Genomic DNA, 21,046 nt, shown 5'->3' with positions numbered 1-21,046 from the left:
GTTGACAAATTTTCTACTCATCAGCAGACTGAGCTGGTTTTTTGTCTACATTTGATTACGCAGATGAAATAATCCAAACAGTGTGATAAAATATTTGAATCGATTCTGTTATTACGTGAATTTGGTCTAAAATTCTGATGGCGCTATGTGTCTGCTGACACCCCTAGCAACCTACGACTGTGGACCACACCGGCATAACACCGAGTTCGTGCTTGCAAGTGGCAGATTCACCGCCAAAACAACAGCAAAGTTCAATCATGGTAAGTTTTTATTAAGATCATGTACATGCATTCGCTTAGACGTGTTAAACTCATCGTTGTGCCAAAATTGCTTTCATAAAGTAGACCTGTGATCAATTTACTCGGTTTTACCCTGAATAATCATTGTCGAGATCGCGTAAGCAAATCCACATTTGCTCAGTCGCTGATAGTGATAGATGACGTAATGTCAGTTTAAAGATCTCTATTTCAGTCTCAACAAGTATTTGTTCGTTCATCTCTCTCTCTCTCTCTCTCTCTCTCTCTCTCTCTCTCTCTCTCTCTCTCTCTCTCTCTCTCTCTTCCCCACCTCCCCCCCCTTTTCTCCTCTCTGTCACCCCCCCCCCTCTTTCTTCCCTCCTCATCCCACCCCCTCTGTCTCACTCTCTCTTAGGCCTTTGTCTCACTCTCTCTTAGGCCTCTGTCTCACGCTCTCTTACTAGTCTTAGCCTCTGTCTCTGTCTGTCTGTCTGTCTGTCTCTCTCTCTCTCTCTCTCTCTCTCTCTCTCTCTCTCTCTCTCTCCCACACACACACACACACACACACACACCCATCCCTCGCAGTATGTATACATTGATACAAAGTAACACACTCAGAGACACACTATATCTCATTTATGTATTCTTCTTTTTTTCTTTTTTTTAATAAGTAATCAAATTGCGTGCCAATCCAGCTGTATAGTGTTTCATTTTTCTGTCAGAATTCAAACAGCTAATATCAGTTTGTTGATGAATCTGTTGTTGTTGTTTGTTGTTGTTTTTTGTTTTGTTTGTGTGTGTGTATTTAATTTTCATAACCCTTTATGCTAGCTCTGGCATCTATAGATAATATGTGATCTTTAACTTGCATGAAAGGGGTTCTTGTTAAATCATACATGTTTGCAATGTGTCTGTTGATTTGGGAGTTAAACCCACTTATGTTACTGAAATGTTACCCACTGTTACCGTGTATTATAGGAATTATGATTATGACAGATTTATACAATGATTATATCACATGGCCCAGATTAAATGAAAGCCATTAGAGTCCCTGAATAGTGACCTGACCAGTGTTTTAATAATTCCATTTATTGCTAATAATTTAGTAATTAGCAATACACTAGACACATTGTGCCATGTTTCCGCAGGCGACGGTGAATCATGTGTCGTCCAACGTACGTCACCAGATGGTGGAGAGGTCCCTATCTTAATTGTGTCTTGTTTCCACAGGCGAAGGTGAATCCTGTGTCGTCCAACGTGCATCACCAGATGGTGGAGAGGTCACTATCTTAATTGTGCCTTGTTTCTGCAGGTGACGGTGAATAGTGTGTCGTCCAACCTGCGTCACCAGATGGTGGAGAATCGCTATCTTAATTGTGCCTTGTTTCCACAGGCAACGGTGAATAGTGTGTCGTCCAACGTGCGTCACCAGATGGTGGAGAGGTTCCTATCTTAATTGTGTCTTATTTCCGCAGGCGACAGTGAATCGTGTGTCGTCCAACGTACGTCACCAGAAGGTGGAGAGGTTCCTGTCTTAATTGTGTCTTGTTTCCGCAGGCGACTGTGAATCATGTGTCGTCCAACGTACGTCACCAGATGGTGGAGAGGTTCCTGCCTTAACCCCTAGGCTGCCTGCATGACGAGATAACTCGTCATGGCAAGCATGTATGCTTCGCTGCCTGCATGACGAGATAACTCGTCATCGAAATATTCTGACTTTTCCCTGGTTTGCATTCACTTCCTTGGCAAAAATAGTGGTAGCTTTAGCCTGGGGAATCTCTCTAGATTCTATTCATAGCTAGAAACCCCATCTACGTCATGAAGCAGTCCTTTATTTGAACGTTTTGGTTGGGTCACTGTCCAAGTGTTTGCCTGACTTCTCTCCTCACTCGCTCAACAAAATGTCGGACTGACGCCGTGCTCAAGACATGCGATCGTGACGAACTAAATCAACCATGATTTCTTTCTTTAGCTGATGCTCAGAAAGAATTGAAGCGTAAATTCGAAGGAGAAGATAGAGATGAACATTTATAGGACGATCTGATAGAAAATAAATGAATAATGAAGAGAGTGGCCACGATGCGACTGTCAGTGAGTGATGCCGGCTGTACAGATCTTAGCAGACGACAGATGACCGAATTAGCAGCAGAGCGATAGTCTTGGCACGCAGCCAACGCGGTCTGATGAGAACTGAATCAAGTGACCGTGTGAGAGGGGTGAGGAGGAGGGGGGTGGAAACTGAGGGGGCGTGGCCTCACATCCATCTTATCACTTGGAGAAGTCACAATGTATTGTGTATCTATCTCTTAAAAAATATATATATATTGTGGTTGTTCTAGTATGATTTTGGGTTTGCAGATATCCATTTGTCCAGAAAATATTATGTTTTTGTGCAAATTACCTGACTAATGTTTGTAATGAACAAGTTGAAAATGTGACAAAAAACAAAACACTGATTTCAAAACAACAGCATGTCACTAAAAATATATAAAATGGGAAAACAGCATGTGTTTTGTATTCTTTATTCATTTACCTTTCAGAAAATATATACTTTTATGGGTCTTTCTCCAATAACAAAGAGCACAGAATTTTTTGAAAATTTATACCCGTTTTTTGGGAAAAAACCCTGGCAAATAGATTTCACTTAAATCTTATTTTCCTGGCAGCGAAAGGGTTAATTGTGTCTTGTTTCCACAGGCAATGGTGAATCGTGTGTCATCCAACGTGCGTCACCAGATGGTGGAGAGGTCCCTATCTTAATTGTGCCTTGTTTCCGCAGGCGACGGTGAATCGTGTGTCGTCCAGCATGCGTCACCAGATGGTGGAGAGGTCCCTATGTTAATTGTGCCTTGTTTCCACAGGCGACGGTGAATCGTGTGTCGTCCAACGTGCATCACCAGATGGTGGAGAAGTCCCATTCTAAATTGTGTCTTGTTTCCACAGGCGACGGTGAATCGTGTGTCGTCCATCGTGCGTCACCAGATGGTGGAGAGGTTCCTATCTTAATTGTGTCTTGTTTCCGCAGGCGACGGTGAATCGTGTGTTGTCCAACGTGCGTCACCAGATGGTGGAGAGGTTCCTGTCTTAATTGTGTCTTGTTTCCGCAGGCGACGGTGAATCGTGTGTCGTCCAACGTACGTCACCAGATGGTGGAGAGGTCTCGGCGCATGGAGGAAGCCAGGGAGGATGCGCTTAAGCAGCTGCACCGCGACCGGGTCACCGACGCCAGCATCCTGGCCGACGACCGCGTGGAGGAGAAACGCATGCTGCGCACCATGCAGCAGATGGCGCAGGAGCAGGAGATGCAGGAGTCGCTGCTCAGGGTCTGTGTTCAAATCCTTTTCGGGTTGTTTTTTTTTTATAGTTTTTTATTTTCTTGTCTGTGTTGGATTGTTTTGGGGGTTTTGTTGTTGTTGTTTTTAGTGTCAAGGTGTGTTATGGTGTCTGGGGTTTATTGGGTTGTTTTGGTTTTTTTCAGTGTCAGCGTGTGTGTTGGCGTCTTTTTTAAATTTTCAAGTGCCATGGTGTTTCTTGCAGTCCAGGTTTCGTCTTTGTGTGTTTGTTCGTGTCAGGGTGTGTGTTGGAGTTTTTGGGGTTTTTTTTCCCAATTGTAGTTGTTTCTTTTTTTAGTATTGGGGTATGTGTTTGACTTTTTGAGTGTGGGTAATTTAGTTTCACTGTCTGTCTTGGAGTCTGTTGTTGTTTTTTGTTTGTTTGGGGGTTTTTTTTTAGTGCCAGGGTCTGTGTTTGAATCTGTGAGTTTGTTATTTTTTAGTGTCAGAGTCTGTGTTGGAGTCTGGGTTGTAAGAAGTTTCCGGGTTTGTCATGGAGAATAGGATTTTTATTGTCAGGATTTTTTTTTTTTTTTTTTTTTTTTTTTTTTTTTTTGAGTCTGTGTTGTAAGAAGTATCAGGGTTTGTGTTTAGTTGTGTTGTAAGAAGAGTCAATATGTGTGTGTCAGAGTGTAGGTTTTTCAATGTTAGGGTCTGTGTTGGGAGTCTGGGTTGTAAGAAGTGTCAATGCGTGTGTCGGAGTGTAGGTTTTTCAGTTTCAGGATCTCTGTGTGTGGCGGGGGGGGGGTGGGGGGGGGGGGGTGATGATCTATATTGGATTTGTTCAAATGCAGTGACGCCACCTTGAAAGACTGAAACTGAAAGCAGTCTCACTGACTCACTCCATCCATGTTCCCCGCAGGCAGAGAGAGACAGACTGGTGCGGGAACAGCAGATGGCCCAGGAGGAAAGTCTGGCGCGAGAGCTGGAGCGACGCAAGCTGGAACAACTGAAGGATGACAAGATGAGGCAGCAGATCAGAGAAACTAGGTAGATATGATCTGTGTACCTTCAGTCAATCAGTCAGTCAAAATACTTTATAAATCCCACATAGAAATTAACGTGTACAATCACAGGCTCATTGTAAAAACACCAACATAAAATGATCATGCGCATTATAAATGACATCAAGGCTAGTCAAATAAAAATTCACAGTTGCTGATGATAGATTGAAACAGATCACACACATACACACACATGCGCACGCTTTAAGTCAATAAGGTATTGCACAACAATGTATAATAAATAATAATTATAAAAAAAACTAGTACATAAGTCGTTTATATTTAAATGCGCGCACACAAACACACACACACACGCACACACGCACGCATACACACACATGCATAAAAAAGAAAGTAAAAAAATAAATAAAAACCACTAACTTTTAATAAGATGAAAAACAGCACATTATCTCCTTCATGTCAGTGGTAAGCGGTAAACTCAACAGAAAACTGAGACAGTGAACAGGACGTCATGTTTCCAGGACTGATAGTGATGATATAATATGAACATTTTTCAGAATCTGAATGCTTAACAAGAAATAACAGATGCTTAGGAATTGTTTTATTCTGTCTTTCACCCAGTTATGGCTGTGTTTCGTTCTGCCTTTCACCCATGTATGGCTGTGTTTCGTTCTGTCTTTTCACCAATGTATGGCTGTGTTTCATTCTTTCTTTCACCCATGTATGGCTGTATTTCGTTCTGTCTTTCACCCATGTATGGCTGTGTTTCGTTCTGTCTTTCACCCATGTATGGCTGTGTTTCGTTCTGTCTTTCACCCATGTATGGCTGTGTTTCGTTCTGTCTTTCACCCATGTATGGCTGTGTTTTGTTCTGTCTTTTCACCAATGTATGGCTGTGTTTCGTTCTGTCTTTCACCCATGTATGGCTGTGTTTCGTTCTGTCTTTCACCCATGTATGGCTGTGTTTCGTTCTGTCTTTCACCCATGTATGGCTGTGTTTCATTCTGTCTTTCACCCATGTATGGCTGTGTTTCGTTCTGTCTTTCACCCATGTAATGCTGTGTTTCGTTCTGTCTTTCACGCTGTGTTTTATTCTCTGTGGCGCGGCATGCCAACAGTCTGGAGCTCAGAGAACTGGAGGCCAAGCTCAAAGCAGCCTACCTCAACAAAGAGAGAGCTGCTCAACTGGCTGAGAGGGACGCACTCAAATTCGATGAAATGGTACGGGTGTGATGTCGGAGTTTGTTCGGTTTCTTGGCTCAGATTCAATGAAACGGTACACATGTGATGAATGGGTTTGGGGGAGGGGGGCGAGGGGGAGGTTATAATGTCGGATACAATGAAATGGTGACTGTGACAGTTGACTGCGTTTGGGTTTATTGACTCATGTGTTCAGTCTACCCTGATGAAGGAAAGAAAAAGCAACATAACTTTCAGTGAAATTCGTAAAACATAGGAGTGGTGTGCTACAACTTGTACTTAGATCTTGACCAAGGTTATATGACAATATTCTGAAGTCTGAAAGTTTTGATTGTTTAAAGTTTTAATTGATTTGTTTATGAATTATTACACTATTTAATTTTTCTCTCTTTTTTCTTTCTTTTTTAGAATTTTTATTTTTGTGCTGTTTTTATGCCTGTTTTGCTTGACATAGGTGGACTGAAGGTTTTTATTCATTGTGTGTTCTGTCATTCACGCTGTGTTTTGTTATGTCTTTAACACTTTCACCGCCAAGCTCGCATTTATGCACAGGCGTGGTAGAGGACCCATGTCACTAAAAGGTGATCATTCATTGGTCTGTTATCCATGAACCTACTGCTCTTGATGTTCGGTGGTAGGATAGGCCATATTTTCTATATATCGCAGAGGGAATCCTCAGCTATTCTTAGCCATTGTCTTTTCTGTGTTTATACCATAAGGGAATTTTGTACTCTGAATTGACTGGCGGTGAAAGGGTTAATGCTGTGTTTTATTCTCTCCATTATATATGCATGTGTGTGTGTGTGTGTGTCTGTGTGTCCCCAACCAGAAACGGGACTCGGAGATCGCCCGGCAGATGAAGGAGCAGAACGAGCGGGCGAGCCACGCGGAGCATGAGCGTGAGATGGAGCGCTACAAGGAGATGGTTCGGTACCAGCAGGAGCTGGAGAGGCAGCTGGAGGAGCAGGAGCAGAAGAAGCAGCAGGCCTACGAGGAGTTCCTCAAGGAGAAGCTGATGATCGACGAGATCGTGCGCAAAATCTACGAGGAGGACCAGAGGTGGGTTGGTTTCCTCTTCTTCTTTCTACTTCTTCTTCTTCCTCCTCTTTTTCATCTTCTTCCTCTTCTTCTTCTTCCTCTTCTTCTTCTTCTTCTTCTTCTTCGTCTTCTTCTTCCTCTTCTTCTTCTTCTTCTTCTTTCTTCTTCTTCTTTCTTCTTTCTTCTTCACTCTTTGGCTGCAACTCCCATGTTCACTGAATAATAATCATGATAATAATGGTATTTACATAGCGCTGAATCTTGTGCATAGACAAATCAAAGCGGTTTCGCACTAGTCATTCACACACATGCATAACTCTAAAACTGGAGAAACTGAAGGCAAGTGGGCTTTTACGTATATGACCGTTTTGATCCCCACCTTGACAGGCGCAATAGCCGAGTGGTTAAAGCGTTGGACTGTCAATCTGAGGGTCCCGGGTTCGAATCACGGTGACGGCGCCTGGTGGGTAAAGGGTGGAGATTTTTACGATCTCCCAGGTCAACATATGTGCAGACCTGCTAGTGCCTGAACCCCCTTCGTGTGTATATGCAAGCAGAAGATCAAATACGCACGTTAAAGATCCTGTAATCCATGTCAGCGTTCGGTGGGTTATGGAAACAAGAACATACCCAGCATGCACACCTCCGAAAATGGAGTATGGCTGCCTACATGGTGGGGTAAAAACGGTCATACACGTAAAAGCCCACTCGTGTGCATATGAGTGAATGCAGAAGAAGAAGATGTACTCTGTTTTCAGATGGGGGTTGATCTTTGGAAATTATCTTCTTCTTCTTCTTCATCATTCATGGGTTTCAACTTCCACGTTCACTAGTATGTACACAAGAGGGCTTGTACATGTATGACCGTTTTTACCTAGCCATGTCAGCAGCCGTAATCCGTTTCCGGGAGTCTTTGTAGGTAATAAAGTATTCTGTATTCTTTTATCTGTAAATCAGGATCACTGCAAAACTGTGCAGAGAACTGAGAGGCAGGTGATGAAGCGAGAGATGAGGCAGCAGGACATTGACGAGTCCAAGATCTTTGAAGACGATAAAGTATTCTGTATTCTTTCAATCTGACGGTCTCAGGGTTCAAATCTAAGGGTGGAGACTTTTCCCATTTCCCAGGTCAACATATGTGCAGACCTGCTTGAGCCTGACCCCCCCACACCCCCCACTTCATGTGTATATGCAAGCAGAAGATCAAATTCGTGCGTTAAAGATCCTGTAATCTATGTCAGCTTTCAGTGGGTTATGGAAAACAAGAACATACCCAGCATGCACACCCCCAAAAATGGAGTATGGCTGCCTACATGGCAGGGTGAAAAACGGTGATACACATAAAAACCCACATGTATACATTTGAGTCAACGTGGGAGTTGCAGCCCACGAACGAAGAAGAAGAAGATCTGTAACTCGTGATCACCGCAAACCTGTGCAGAGAATGAATGAATGAATGAATGTGCAGAGAGCTAGAGAAAGAGATGAGGCAGCAGTACATGAACGAGTTCATCGTCTTTTGGAGATAATAAAGTATTCTGTATTCATTTACCTGTAGCTTAGCAATCACCGCAAAACTATGCAGAGAGCTGGAGAGAGAGAGAGAGGTGATGGCATCAGCAGTACATCAACGAGTTCATGGTGTGGGTAGGGGTGTGGTCTTTGGAGATAGCGAAGAATTCTGCATTCTTTTATCTGTAAGTCATGGTTTTATCCCAACACTCGGCTTATATCGCAGATTGACATAAGTTTACATTTGGGCCAACAGCAAAGTGAGAGCTGTATTATCAATGGTTTCTCCAGTCAATGGGAAACCATTTACAGCTTAGTCTTTTGTGAAGGACTATGACTCTCAAACTAGGAGGCAAAATTGCACTGGCTCTTAGTGCTGCAGCCTTGTGGGCTAGTTGGCCTTTGGGAACCATCCCAATGCCGACTGTCCTAAAACCCTCTTGGCCGAGAGAGTGGGGATGTAACTTGGGCAAGACACTCTCCACTATAATCAAATTCTAGCCCAAATAGTTGGAACAGCAGTTGCCTCCTCTGCTGTTCTGATGGTCATGGTCGGACACGACTGACTATCATATATACATGGTTTGATCACCCCTGAAAACTGTGCAGAGAGCTGGAGAGAGAGATGAAGAAGCGAGAGATGACACAGCAGTACATCAACGAGTTCATGGCGTCCCGCGAGGCCTGGAAGCAGAAGGAGAAGGCCAAGATGGAGGAGGAGAACCGGCGCATCCTGGCCTACGCCAGCCTGCAGAAGGACCGCGAGCAGGCTCAGAACGCTCAGAAGAAGGAGAGGGAGGAGGCCATGGGCCGTGTGCAGAAAGCTGTGAGTTACGTTTGTGTGTGTGTGTGTGTGTGTGTGTGAGTGGTGGGGATGGGGGGTGGGGGTTCAGGAGGGAGGGTTTTGGGGGGGATGGGGTGGGAGTGTGGGCGAGGGTGAGGGGGGGCCGGGGGGGCATGAGGAAGAAGATAGGCGCTAGGTAAGTGTTAATGATATCAGTATGTCTCCATCTCTGTCTCTCACTTGGTCTCTCTCTCTCTCTCTGTCTCTCTTTAGGAGTGTGGGGGAGTTGGGGGAGGGGTGTGGGGAAGAATATAAGCACTATATAGGTATTAATGATATTGATAAAATTATGTCTCCGTGTCTCTCTCTCTCTCTCTCTCTGTCTCTCTGTCTGTCTCTCGCTTTCTCTGTTTCTGTTTCTCTCTCTCTCTCTCTCTCTCTCTCTCTCTCTCTCTCTCTCTCTCTCTCTCTCTCTCTGTCTGTCTTTCCCTGTCATCTTGTCTTCTGTGCTATCCTCTACTTTCTTTTATATATTCATCTGTCTTTTTTCTTCTTTTTTTTTTATCTATGTCAAACCAAAAAAAAAGTAAAAATGTATATATGGAGAATTCATGCTGTGATGGTTGTACACATTTTATGAATGAAAAATGTTTCAACGATAAAGATGATGATAATAGTAATAATAATAATAATAATATTAATAATAATGATAACAGTAATAAGATAATCATGATAAAATGACGATAATGATTAAGTGGGTGACACAGTGCTTTGAGGTTGCCTCCGATCAAAGATATACTACCCTACACAAGTATTGATGATAATAATCATAATAATAATAATAATAAATGATAATAATGAAACATCAAAAATGTAATCACATACAATGACATCAATTCAAGTACTGTGACACAGCGACGCGTGTGTTTTTCAGCTGTCGGAGGACATCGCCAGGAAGGAGAAGGAGAGGGAGGAGATGGAGAGAGTTCGCCTGGAGCTGTATCTGGAGGAGGAGGAGGAGAAGGAGAGACAGAAAGAAAGGGTCAGTACCGCGTTGGTCTCATGCCCATCATCGAATGATACTTCCGGAAGCAAAAGTTCGTCCACATTAACTCATTCTACTGTGGGTAAAGGGTCAGTACTGTATTGGTCTCATGTCCCTCATTAAGTGGTGGTTCTGAAAGCGAAAGTACGCACACATTAAGTCATTCTACTCCAGGTAAAGGGTCAGGACTGTATTGGTCTCATATCCATCAATTAAATGATAGTTCTGGAAGAGAAAGTACATCCACATAAAGTCATTCTACTCAAAGTAAAGGGTCAGTACTGTATTGGTCTCATGTCCTTGATCGAATGATACTTCTGGAAGCGAAGGTACGTCCACATTAACTAATTATACTCCAGGTAAAGGGTCAGTACCACGTTGGTCTCATGCCCATCATTAAAGGATACTTCTGGAAGCAAAAGTACACACACATTAACTCTTTCTACTCCAGGTAAAGGGTCAGTACTGTATTGGTCTCATGTCCTTGATCGAATGATACTTCTGAAAGCGAAAGTACGCACACATTAACTCATTATACTCCGGGTAAAGGGTCAGTACTGTATTGGTCTCATGCCCATCATTAAAGGATACTTCTGGAAGCGAAAGTACACACACACATTAACTCTTTCTACTCCAGGTAAAGGGTCAGTACTGTATTGGTCTCATGTCCTTGATCGAATGATACTTCTGGAAGCGAAAGTTCGCACACATTAACTCATTATACTCCGGGTAAAGAGTCAGTACTGTATTGGTCTCATGCCCATCATTAAAGGATAGTTCTGAAAGCGAAAGTACGCACACATTAAGTCATTATACTCCAGGTAAAGGGTCAGTACTGTATCGGTCTCATGTCCTTGATCGAATGATAGTTCTGGAAGCGAAAGTACGTCCACATTAACTAATTATACTCCAGGTAAAGGGTCAGTACCACGTTGGTCTCATGCCCATCATTAAAGGATACTTCTGGAAGCGAAAGTTCGCACACATTAACTCATTATACTCCGGGTAAAGGGTCAGTACCACGTTGGTCTCATGCCCATCATGAAATGATACTTCTGGAAGCGAAAGTACACACACACACATTAACTCTTTCTATTCCAGGTAAAGGGTCAGTACTGTATTGGTCTCATGTCCTTGATCGAATGATACTTCTGGAAGCGAAAGTACGTCCACATTAACCCTTTCGCTGCCAGGAAAATAAGATTTAAGTGAAATCTATTTGCCAGGGTTTTTTCACAAAAAACGGGTATAAATTTTCAAAAAATTCTGTGCTCTTTGTTATTGGAGAAAGACCCATAAAAGTATATATTTTCTGAAAGGGAAATGAATAAAGAATACAAAACACATGATGTTTTCCCATTTTATGCATTTTAAGTGACATGCTGTTGTTTTGAAATCAGTGTTTTGTTTTTTGTCACATTTTCAACTTGTTCATTACAAACATTAGTCTGGTAATTTGCACAAAAATATCATTTTCTGGACAAATGGATATCTGCACACACAAAATCATACTAGAACAACCACAATATAAAAAAAACTGAAAAAGAAATAGATGCATTGTGACTTCTGCAAGTGATAATATGAAAGTGAGGCCACGCCCCCTCAGTCTCCACCCCCCTCCTCTTCACCCCTCTCACACCGTCACGTCATCAGACCGCGTTGGCTGAGTGCCAAGAAAATAGCTCCTACGGTGCCCTGCTAAAAATTCGTCTGCTAGAGTTGAACAGCCTGCATCACTCACTGATAGTTGTATCTTGGCCACTCTCTTGATTGCTCCCTTTATTTTCTATCAAATCGTCCTATAAATGTTCACCACTGTCTTCTCCTTCGAATTTATGCTCCAATTCTTTCTGAGCATTAGCTAAAGAAAGTAATCTTGGTTGATTTAGTTCGTCACGATCGCGTGTCTTGAGCACGGCGTCAGTCCGACATTTTGTTGAGCGAGCGAGAAGAGGAGCCAGGCAAAGACTGCGGCCAGTAACCCAACCAAAACGTTCAAATAAAGGACTGCCTTATGACGCAGATGGTGTTTCTAGCTATGAATAGAATCCAGAAAGATTCCCAAAGCTAAAGCTACCAGCATTTTTGTCAACGAACTGAATGCAAAGCAGGGAAAAGTCAGAATATTTCGATGACGAGTTATCTCGTCATGCAGGCAGCGAAGCATACATGCTTGCCATGACGAGTTATCTCGTCATGCAGGCAGCCTAGGGGTTAACTAATTATACTCCGGGTAAAGAGTCAGTACTGTATTGGTCTCATGCCCATCATTAAAGGATAGTTCTGAAAGCGAAAGTACGCACACATTAAGTCATTATACTCCAGGTAAAGGGTCAGTACCGTGTTGGTCTCATGTCCATCATTAAATGATACTTCTGGAAGAGAAAGTACATCCACATTAAGTCATTCTACTCCGGGTAAAGGGTCAGTACTGTATTCATCTCATATCCATCAATTAAATGATAGTTCTGGAAGAGAAAGTACGTCCACATTAAGTCATTATACTCCAGGTAAAGGGTCAGTACTGTATCGGTCTCATGTCCTTCATCGAATGATAGTTCTGGAAGCAAAAGTACACACACATTAACTCATCATACTCCGGGTAAAGGGTCAGTACTGTATTCATCTCATATCCATCAATTAAATGATAGTTCTGGAAGAGAAAGTACGTCCACATTAAGTCATTCTACTCCAGGTAAAGGGTCAGTACTGTATTGGTCTCATGTCCCTCATCGAATGATAGTTCTGGAAGCAAAAGTACGCACACATTAACTCATTCTATTCCAGGTCAAGTGTCAGTGCCACGTTGGTCTCATGTCCGTTATCGAATGATGGTTCTGTAAGTGAAAGTACATCCACATTAACTCATTCTACTCCATCAAATAAATCATGTTTATAAGTAAAATGCACACACGCACTCGCACACACACACATGCATGAACGCTTGTGCGCCCGCACCCTCTCACAACATATGTCACGCCAATAAAATCCGTATTAATGTCATCATGTCGTGGGTGTGTAACCCAACGCGCTTAGTCAGGCCTTGAGGAAAAAATAAATAAAATAAAATAAAATAACAAAATAAGAATAATAATAATAATAATAAATGTCAGTGTGTCCAAATGTCAGTGATTGTATTTCATTTGTCAAAATGCGTATATGTCACTGTGTCTTTGTCACAGTGTCTATCTGCCACTGTGTCTATATGTTACTGTGTCTTTGTGTCTCTATGTCATTGTGTCTGTATGTCATTGTGTCTCTATGTCATTGTGTCTGTGTGTCACTGTGTCTGTGTGTCACTGTGTCTCTATGTCACTGTATCTATATGTTACTGTGTCTATATGTTACTGTGTCTTTGTGTCTGTCTGTCATTGTGTCTCTATGTCACTGTGTCTGTATGCTGCTGTGTCTGTGTGTCACTGTGTCTATGTGTCACGGTGTCTATCTGCGTTAAAAAAAAAAAGGTGAATAAATAATAGATAAGCTTACATAAATAAATAAATAAATAAATAGATAAACAAATTCACAGATCAGTGGTACCCCCACCGTCACAGTAAATTTTAGCATGGTGATCACCATGACACTTTGTGTTGACAGCTTTTCTGAGCGATAAGAAAAAAATCAACGGTTTTTCACACATCCTCAAGAACCTCAGAGTCCTGAGTGTGTCGGTGGTGTTTTTTTTGCAGGGGGAGATGGAGAGACGACTGCGGCAGAGGATCGAGATGCAGAACACGCATGCCCAGCAGATGCACTTCAAGGCGCTGCGTGTCCAGGCCGAGAAGGACGAGGAGGAGCAGTTCCGCCAGCAGGTCTGTTTTCGGGGGCTTCTTTTCCTTCCTTCCTTCCTTCCTTCCTTCCTTTTCTTCCCTTGCTTCCTTCTTTCTTCCTTCCTTCCTTCCTTCCCCTGCCTTGCTTCTTTCTACGCCTCCTTTCTTCCTTCTTTGCTCCCTTCCTTCCTTCCTTCTTTCATTTCTTGCTTTCCTCCTTCCTTCCTTCCTTTCTTGCCTTCCATCCTTTCTTCTTCTTGCTCCCTTCCTTCCTTCCTTCCTTCCTTCCTTCATTTCTTGCTTTCTTCCTTCCTTCCTTTCTTGCCTTCCTTCCTTTCTTCCCTGCTTTCTTCTTTCGTTTCTTGCTCCCTTCCTTCCTTCCTTCCTTCATTTCTTGCTTTCTTCCTTCCTTCCTTTCTTGCCTTCCAAATCCTTTCTTCCCTGCTTTCTTCTTTCCTTTCTTTCTCCCTTCCTTCCTTCCTTCCTTGCTTTCTTCCTTCCTTCCATCCTTTCTTCCTTCCTTCCATCCTTTCTTCCTTGCTTCCTTCATTTCTCGCTTTCTTCCTTTTTAACTTACTTCCTTCCTGCTTCTTTCATTCATTCATTCTTTTCTTTCTTTCCTTCCTCCCTTTCTTCCTGCCTTCCTCCCTTTCTTCCTGCCTTCCTTCCTTTCTTCCTGCCTTCCTTCCTTTCTTCCTTTCTTTCTTTCTTCCTTCCTTCCTTCTCTCTGTGCTGTTCTTTTCTTTGATGATATTAATGATGATGATTATGAAAATAATTATTAAGATATAATGATATTGATAATCATAATGATAATAATGGTAATGATGATGGATGATTAAAATGATGGTAATAATAATGAAGATGACAACAACGGTAATAAAAGTAGCAAGAACAATCATGATAATCATGATAATAGCCATGATATATAGAAATATCAATCATTAATAATGATAATGATGATGATGATAATAATAGGGGAAATATTATTATCATCATCATCATCATCCTTTCACACACACACACACACACACACACACACACCCAGGAAGATCAAGGTTGGGAATCCTCTTGCCCAGCGAACAAGTGAATAACTGGAGGGGTGGGGGTTTTTTTGTTGGTTTTTTTGTTTTGTTTTTTTTTTTTTGGGGGGGGGGGGGGGTACATAATGCCCAAGGGCCTCATTGTTGGGGTTTTGTTGTTGTTTTTTTGTGCAAAATTACTTGGAAGTTTCTTTCTGGGTACATAGATACCTAGGGCTTTGTTGCTGTTTTTTTTTTTTGTTGTTGTTGTTGTTCGTTTTTGTGCAAAATTACCTGGAAGTTTCTTTCTGGGTACAAAGATACCTCAAGACTTGGTGTTTTTGTTGGTACAAAGATGCCTGGAAGTTTATTTGGATACAAAACTTGGAGGTTTGTCTTCGGATACAAAGATAACTGGAGGGCTGTTTTGGGGGTACAGAAAATAGCTGGAAGTCTGTTTTTCAGGGTACAGAGATACCCGGTTTGTTTTCGTTAGAACACTAGTTTGTTTTGGGGTACACAGATACCAAGAGGATTGTTTTTGGTTACACACAAAAAAAGAAAGAAACACGCACACACACACACACACACACACACACAAAACTAAACCCAACAACCCAGGAGGTTTGTTTCGTTTTGGGTACAAAGATGCCTGAAAATTTGTTTTGACATAAACAAAGACAACAAGATGATCTTGTGCTTTACCAAAAAAAAAAAAAAAAAAAAGAAAGATTACAAAGATACCCAGAGGTTGACTTATTTGTTTGGTTTTTTGGAGGGTACAAAAATACCAAGTCTGTTTTAGGGGCACAAAAATGTAGATTTTTGTTTTCGTTTTTTTTTTTTCATGCAAACAAAAACGACAAGATGACTTTGTTTCCTTTTTACCCCGTCCTTCACCCCTTCCTCACGCCCACCTCCCACACACACCCACCCCCCTCAGATGCTGGCCAAGTTTGCGGAGGACGACCGCATCGAGCAGATGAACGCCCAGAAGCGTCGCATGAAGCAGCAGGAACACAAGCGGGCAGTGGAGGATCTCTTGGCGGACCGCCGGGCCCAGTTCACCGCCGAGCGCGAGCGTGAGGCTGCCGAGAGGGCGGAGGAGCTGAGGATGGAGGAGTTCCGCCGACAGATCATCGAGGAGGAGAGGAAACGTCTCCTGCAGGAGCACGCCACACGCCTGCTGGGTTATCTGCCCAAGGTCAGTCAGTCGCCCTGTCAGCTTTTGTTGTTGGTTTGTTTTGTTTTTCTTTTGGTTTTGGTTTGTTGTTGCTTTTTTTTTTTTCTTTCTTTGTTGGGTTTGTTGTGTCCATCATATCTAATGTTGATAATGAAAGTAAAGTAAGCCCCATAATGCATTGTGATAATCCCAGTAGGCTTAGCATTTAGAGCATTGTTGTGTCCATCATATCTGATGTTGATAATGAAAGTAAAGAAATCCCATAATGCATTGTGATAATCCCAGTAGGCATAGCATTTAGAGCATTGTTGTGTCCATCATATCTGATGTTGATAATGAAAGTAAAGTAAGCCCCATAATGCATTGTAATAATCCCAGTAGGCATAGCACTTAGAGCATTGTTGTGTCCATCGTATCTGATGTTGATAATGAAAGTAGAGTAAGCCCCATAATGCATTGTGATAATCCCAGTAGGCTTAGCATTTAGAGCACTGTTGTGTCCATCATATCTGATGTTGATAATGAAAGTAGAGTAAGCCCCATAATGCATTGTGATAATCCCAGTAGGCATAGCATTTAGAGCATTGTTGTGTCCATCGTATCTGATGTTGATAATGAAAGTAGAGTAAGCCCCATAATGCATTGTGATAATCCCAGTAGACTTAGCATTTAGAGCATTGTTGTGTCCATCGTATCTGATGTTGATAATGAAAGTAAAGAAATCCCATAATGTATTGTGATAATCCCAGTAGGCTTAGCATTTACAGCATTGATTGTGTTCTTCGTATCTGATGATGATAATGAAAGTAGAGTAAGCCCCATAATGCATTGTAATAATCCCAGTAGACTTAGCATTTAGACCATGCACAAATGAAACAGTCAGTTAGTAGTAATGTCTATCCGAAAGGGTCTCACTCTAAATCAGATTATATTTATTGTGTGTTACACACATGATGTGTTGAGACAATTGTGTTGCACCAACCTTTGTTGTGTCCATGGTGACAGCACAACAGGGTTGTCTTTCTTTTTACTCTTTTTTCATGTTTCTTTTGGGGTTTGTTTTTTTTTCTTCTTTTATTTTCTTTTCATTCAGTCTTGTTCTGCACACACATATGCGCTTGCACACACACACACACACACACATACACACACACACACATACATACACACACACACACACATACACACACACACATACACACAAACACACACACACACACACTTTTCATAGTTAGAGTGTTCTTCTAATGTGACTTAGGCTACAACTATCATGATAGTTTTCTTTTTTTGTTTGTTTTTTTGTGTGCTTGTTGAATGAGTGCAATTTGTGTGTATTGTTTATGTGTTTTGCATGGCAGGTGGATTTCTCTCATTGAGATAATGCTGTATAGTGTATTCTGTATTCTCTGGCAGTGCAATGTGTTTTGCACTGTAGGTGGATTTCTCTTATTGAGATAATACTGTATAGTGTATTCTGTATTCTTTGGCAGTGCAATGTGTTTTGCACTGTAGGTGAATTTCTCTTGTTAACGCACTCAGTACAGCCAGTCCTCTCTTCTCCTCTACACAGACCCCTCGGATGTCCAGTGGGTGTCTGAATGACCCAACCTTTAGCTTCCGTCGTCAGAATTGTGGTATTCTTTGTCAACATTCACCTCTTCAGCCTTCCGCTGGTAATATTTTGACGGTGGTTATTGGGGGTGAAACGCTGTTAACATCGTCTCTTTCGCCGTTCGTATGGAGAGAGTTAAGATGGCACTGTGGCAGTGCAGTGTGTTTTACACCACAGGTGGATTTTTCTTGGTGACATACCTTCTTCTTCTTCTTTGTAGGAGGAAGGTGGCAGAATGGTTAAGACGCTCAGCTGCCAATACAGAGAGTCCGTGAGGGTGTGGGTTCGAATCCCGCTCTCGCCCTTTCTCCTAAGTTTGACTGGAAAATCAAACTGAGCGTCTAGTCTTTCGGATGAGACGATAAACCGAGGTCCCGTGTGCAGCACGCACTTGGCGCACTGAAAAAGAACCCATGGCAACGAGAGTGTTGTCCTCTGGCGAAATTACGTAAAATGAAATCCACTTTCATAGGTACACAAATATGTAAGCATGCACTCAAGGCCTGACTAAGCGCGTTGGGTTATGCTGCTGGTCAGGCATCTGCTCAACAGATGTGGTGTAGCGTGTATGGATTTGTCCGAACGCAGTGACGCCTCCTTGAGAAAGTGAAACCGGAAACTGTGGGCTGCAACACCCAAGTTCACTCATATGTACATCAGTGGGCTTTTACATGTATGACCATTTATACCCTGCCATGTAGGCAGCCGTACTCTGTTTTGGGGGTGGGGGGGGGTTCTTGTTGAGATAATAATGTATCCTGTGGTGGTGCGGTGTGTGTGTGTGTGTGTGTGTGCAGGGGGTGATTCAGGGTCAGCAGGACCTGGACATGTTGGGCCCGGAGTTCCGCGAGGCCTACACCCGCCGTCAGATCGACCCCTTCGACGAGGAGGCCTGGGACCAGCCGCGGTAGACGCACAGACAAGACAGACAGACAGACAGAGAGAGGGAGAGGCTTTCTCCTCGAGTGTCGGCATCTGTGATCAGTGATGATTTATGTTCCCTGTGTCCATGCGCATTTCTCGTTCAGGGTGTGGGTGAGGTGTGGAGGTAGGTAGGAAGGAAGTGTGTTTTACTTTGAAGATAGCAGTTGGGGGGCGGGGAGGGTTGTGGGGGGGGGGGTGGCAGGGTCTTCCTCCTCCTTTTTGCTGGTGTCTGGTGATTGATCATGATCATTATTTGCCGTTCATTCATCTGTCGGCCTTTCTTGTTCCAAGGGGTAGAGAGGAGAAGGGGGTAGGAATAGTGTGTGTTTGACTTTGGAGATTTTTGTTGTTTGTTTTGGTGGTGGGGGGGGGGGGGTGTGATGATGTGTGTGTGTGGGGGGTGGGGATGCAGGGGGGGGGGGGGGGAGGGATGTGGGTGGTTCTTTTTTTGGGGGGAGAAATAGGAATATGGTGATTTCTTCGTTGTGTTCATTTCTACAAGTATGTGATTTTGTCCATAACTTTTTTTTTTTTTTTTTTTTTTGATAATAGAAACCAAGAAAATCAAGGTTTTAAAATTCAGGGGTGGGGGGGGGGGGGGGGGGCATGGGAGGCAGCAGAGTAGACTAAATATTTCAATTTAAGATTTATTGTGTGTCCTTTTTGAGTGTGGAGAGAATCATGTTCTGAGTTACTGTGAATTGCTCTCATGGTATTTTTGAGATAGTATGATTTTCTTTCCTTTTTGGGGGAGGGAGGTTGGGGGGGGGGGGGGGGGTTGGTTTCTGATTTTTTGTGGATCAGGTTTCTGATTTTTGTCATCGTGTCACTTCACAAAAAAAAAAGTTTAATGTGGGTACACAGTGCAGTGGCCTTTCTCAACCATGTCCATTGTTCACATGTTTCCGTCCACTCAACCATGCTTGTGAAGCGTTTGGGAGAGGAAGAAGGTTGACTTTGTCATGTGTACCTCCCCAGCCCATGGAAAATGTCAGTCTGTTTGCCTTATCAGCCAGCCTCAGTGTAAGCCTGTTTCTGAAATATACAGTTAGTTTCCAACATGAACAAGTTTCATGTACCGAGGCATTTGAGTAGTTTGTGGTTGTAGCAGTTGCTGCCATTTTTGCAGTTAGTTATTCCTGTTTGTGCGTGTGTGTGTGTGTGTGTGTGTGTGCAAAATAATGGTTGATGTGGGCTTTGATGTGATGATGTATTGTGTGTATACAGAGTGTCTGAAGAAGGGAGGAGAGTCCACATACATTCACAGGGAAATGGTGGTGGGGGTGGGACTCCTTTTCTGTGTCACCTGTGTCTCGACTCGTTTTGTTTTTGTCTTTTTTGTTTTGTTTTTGTTTTCAAGAGTGCCACCTGTGTTTTGACAGTGTCGTCTGTTGTTGTTTTCTTTAACCACCTGTTGCGACGGTTTGGTGAGGATTGTTCAGAGAGATCAGCTTTCCAACAAAGATCAAACTGTACCGATCCCTGGTGCTATCCATACTGCTGTATGGATGTGAAAGTTGGACTTTAACAGCAGAGACTACTAGGAAAGTCCAGACGTTTGAGACAAAATGCTTCAGACGACTGCTTGGAATCTCATGGAAGGACAGAAAGACCAATGACTTTGTCAAGAGCCAAATAACTATGCTAGCGGGTCCACTGGAACCACTCTTAGCAGTGGTCAAAAGGAGGAAGCTGTCATGGTTCGGGCATGTGACACGCCACAATTCACTGCAAAAGACAGTTCTACAGGGAACGCTAGAGGGTGGTAGGCGAAGAGGGAGGCAAGCCAAATGCTGGATGGACAACATCAAGGAATGGACCAATATGGATAGCGCTACGCTGATACGACAGGCAGAAGATAGAACCGGATGGCGTCGTCTGACTACGGAATCGTCCCTCATGTCTCCTCTACGCCCATCCCGGGCAGGAGAATGAATGGAATGGAATGGTTCACCCACGGCTGGTGGTGCTTCGCCCAGTTCATATAGGTTACCACTTTCACCACCAAGTTTCCGTGTGAACCCCCACGCCCCCCCCCCCCCAACCAAACACCCCACCGCCAAATATTTTGTCAATATTTTAGCTACGATGCTCTCAGTGACAGGCTTCGCGTTCATGTCAAAACAACACAATGGACTTATTTGTATTTGTTCACTTCAAACGGAGTCAGGGAGCAAAGGTTAGTCATTGTTCTGTTGGCGGCAGCGGTGCGGGGGTGGGGGTGGGGGGTGGTGGGGGAGTAAACTGGCTGCAGCTGTCCAAGGTTTGTTACAATGTGAAAAACGCCGCCGTCCTTTTAACACGAGCCCTGGATGCTGACCAAAGTGGCCTGTTGGTGATGAAAGAGTTGAACAGTTTCTCTCCGTCTGCCCTGTTACACAATGTATGTTGTGTTGTATTGTGTTACTCTATATCAGAATCGA

The 21,046-nt window shown here is 43.1% G+C and overlaps 1 protein-coding gene across 1 annotated transcript; it reads left to right on the top strand.

Annotated features, from left to right (window-relative positions):
* Positions 1–140: 140 nt before the first annotated feature.
* On the top strand, positions 141–18,645 carry LOC143277944 (meiosis-specific nuclear structural protein 1-like). The gene is made up of 10 exons (XM_076582924.1): positions 141–260; positions 3,344–3,559; positions 4,431–4,558; positions 5,652–5,754; positions 6,563–6,792; positions 8,893–9,109; positions 10,002–10,109; positions 13,802–13,924; positions 15,848–16,108; positions 18,497–18,645. The coding sequence occupies exons 1-10, from the start codon at positions 258–260 to the stop codon at positions 18,608–18,610; spliced, it is 1,503 nt and encodes a 500-aa protein (XP_076439039.1). The 5' UTR covers positions 141–257; the 3' UTR covers positions 18,611–18,645.
* Positions 18,646–21,046: the final 2,401 nt, after the last annotated feature.

This window comes from Babylonia areolata, chromosome 35 (genome assembly GCF_041734735.1).
Source record: "Babylonia areolata isolate BAREFJ2019XMU chromosome 35, ASM4173473v1, whole genome shotgun sequence".
Classification (NCBI taxonomy): Eukaryota; Metazoa; Mollusca; class Gastropoda; order Neogastropoda; family Buccinidae; genus Babylonia; species Babylonia areolata.
Note: the sequence above shows the minus strand (reverse complement) of the source record. Positions and strands in the feature narration are given on the sequence as shown.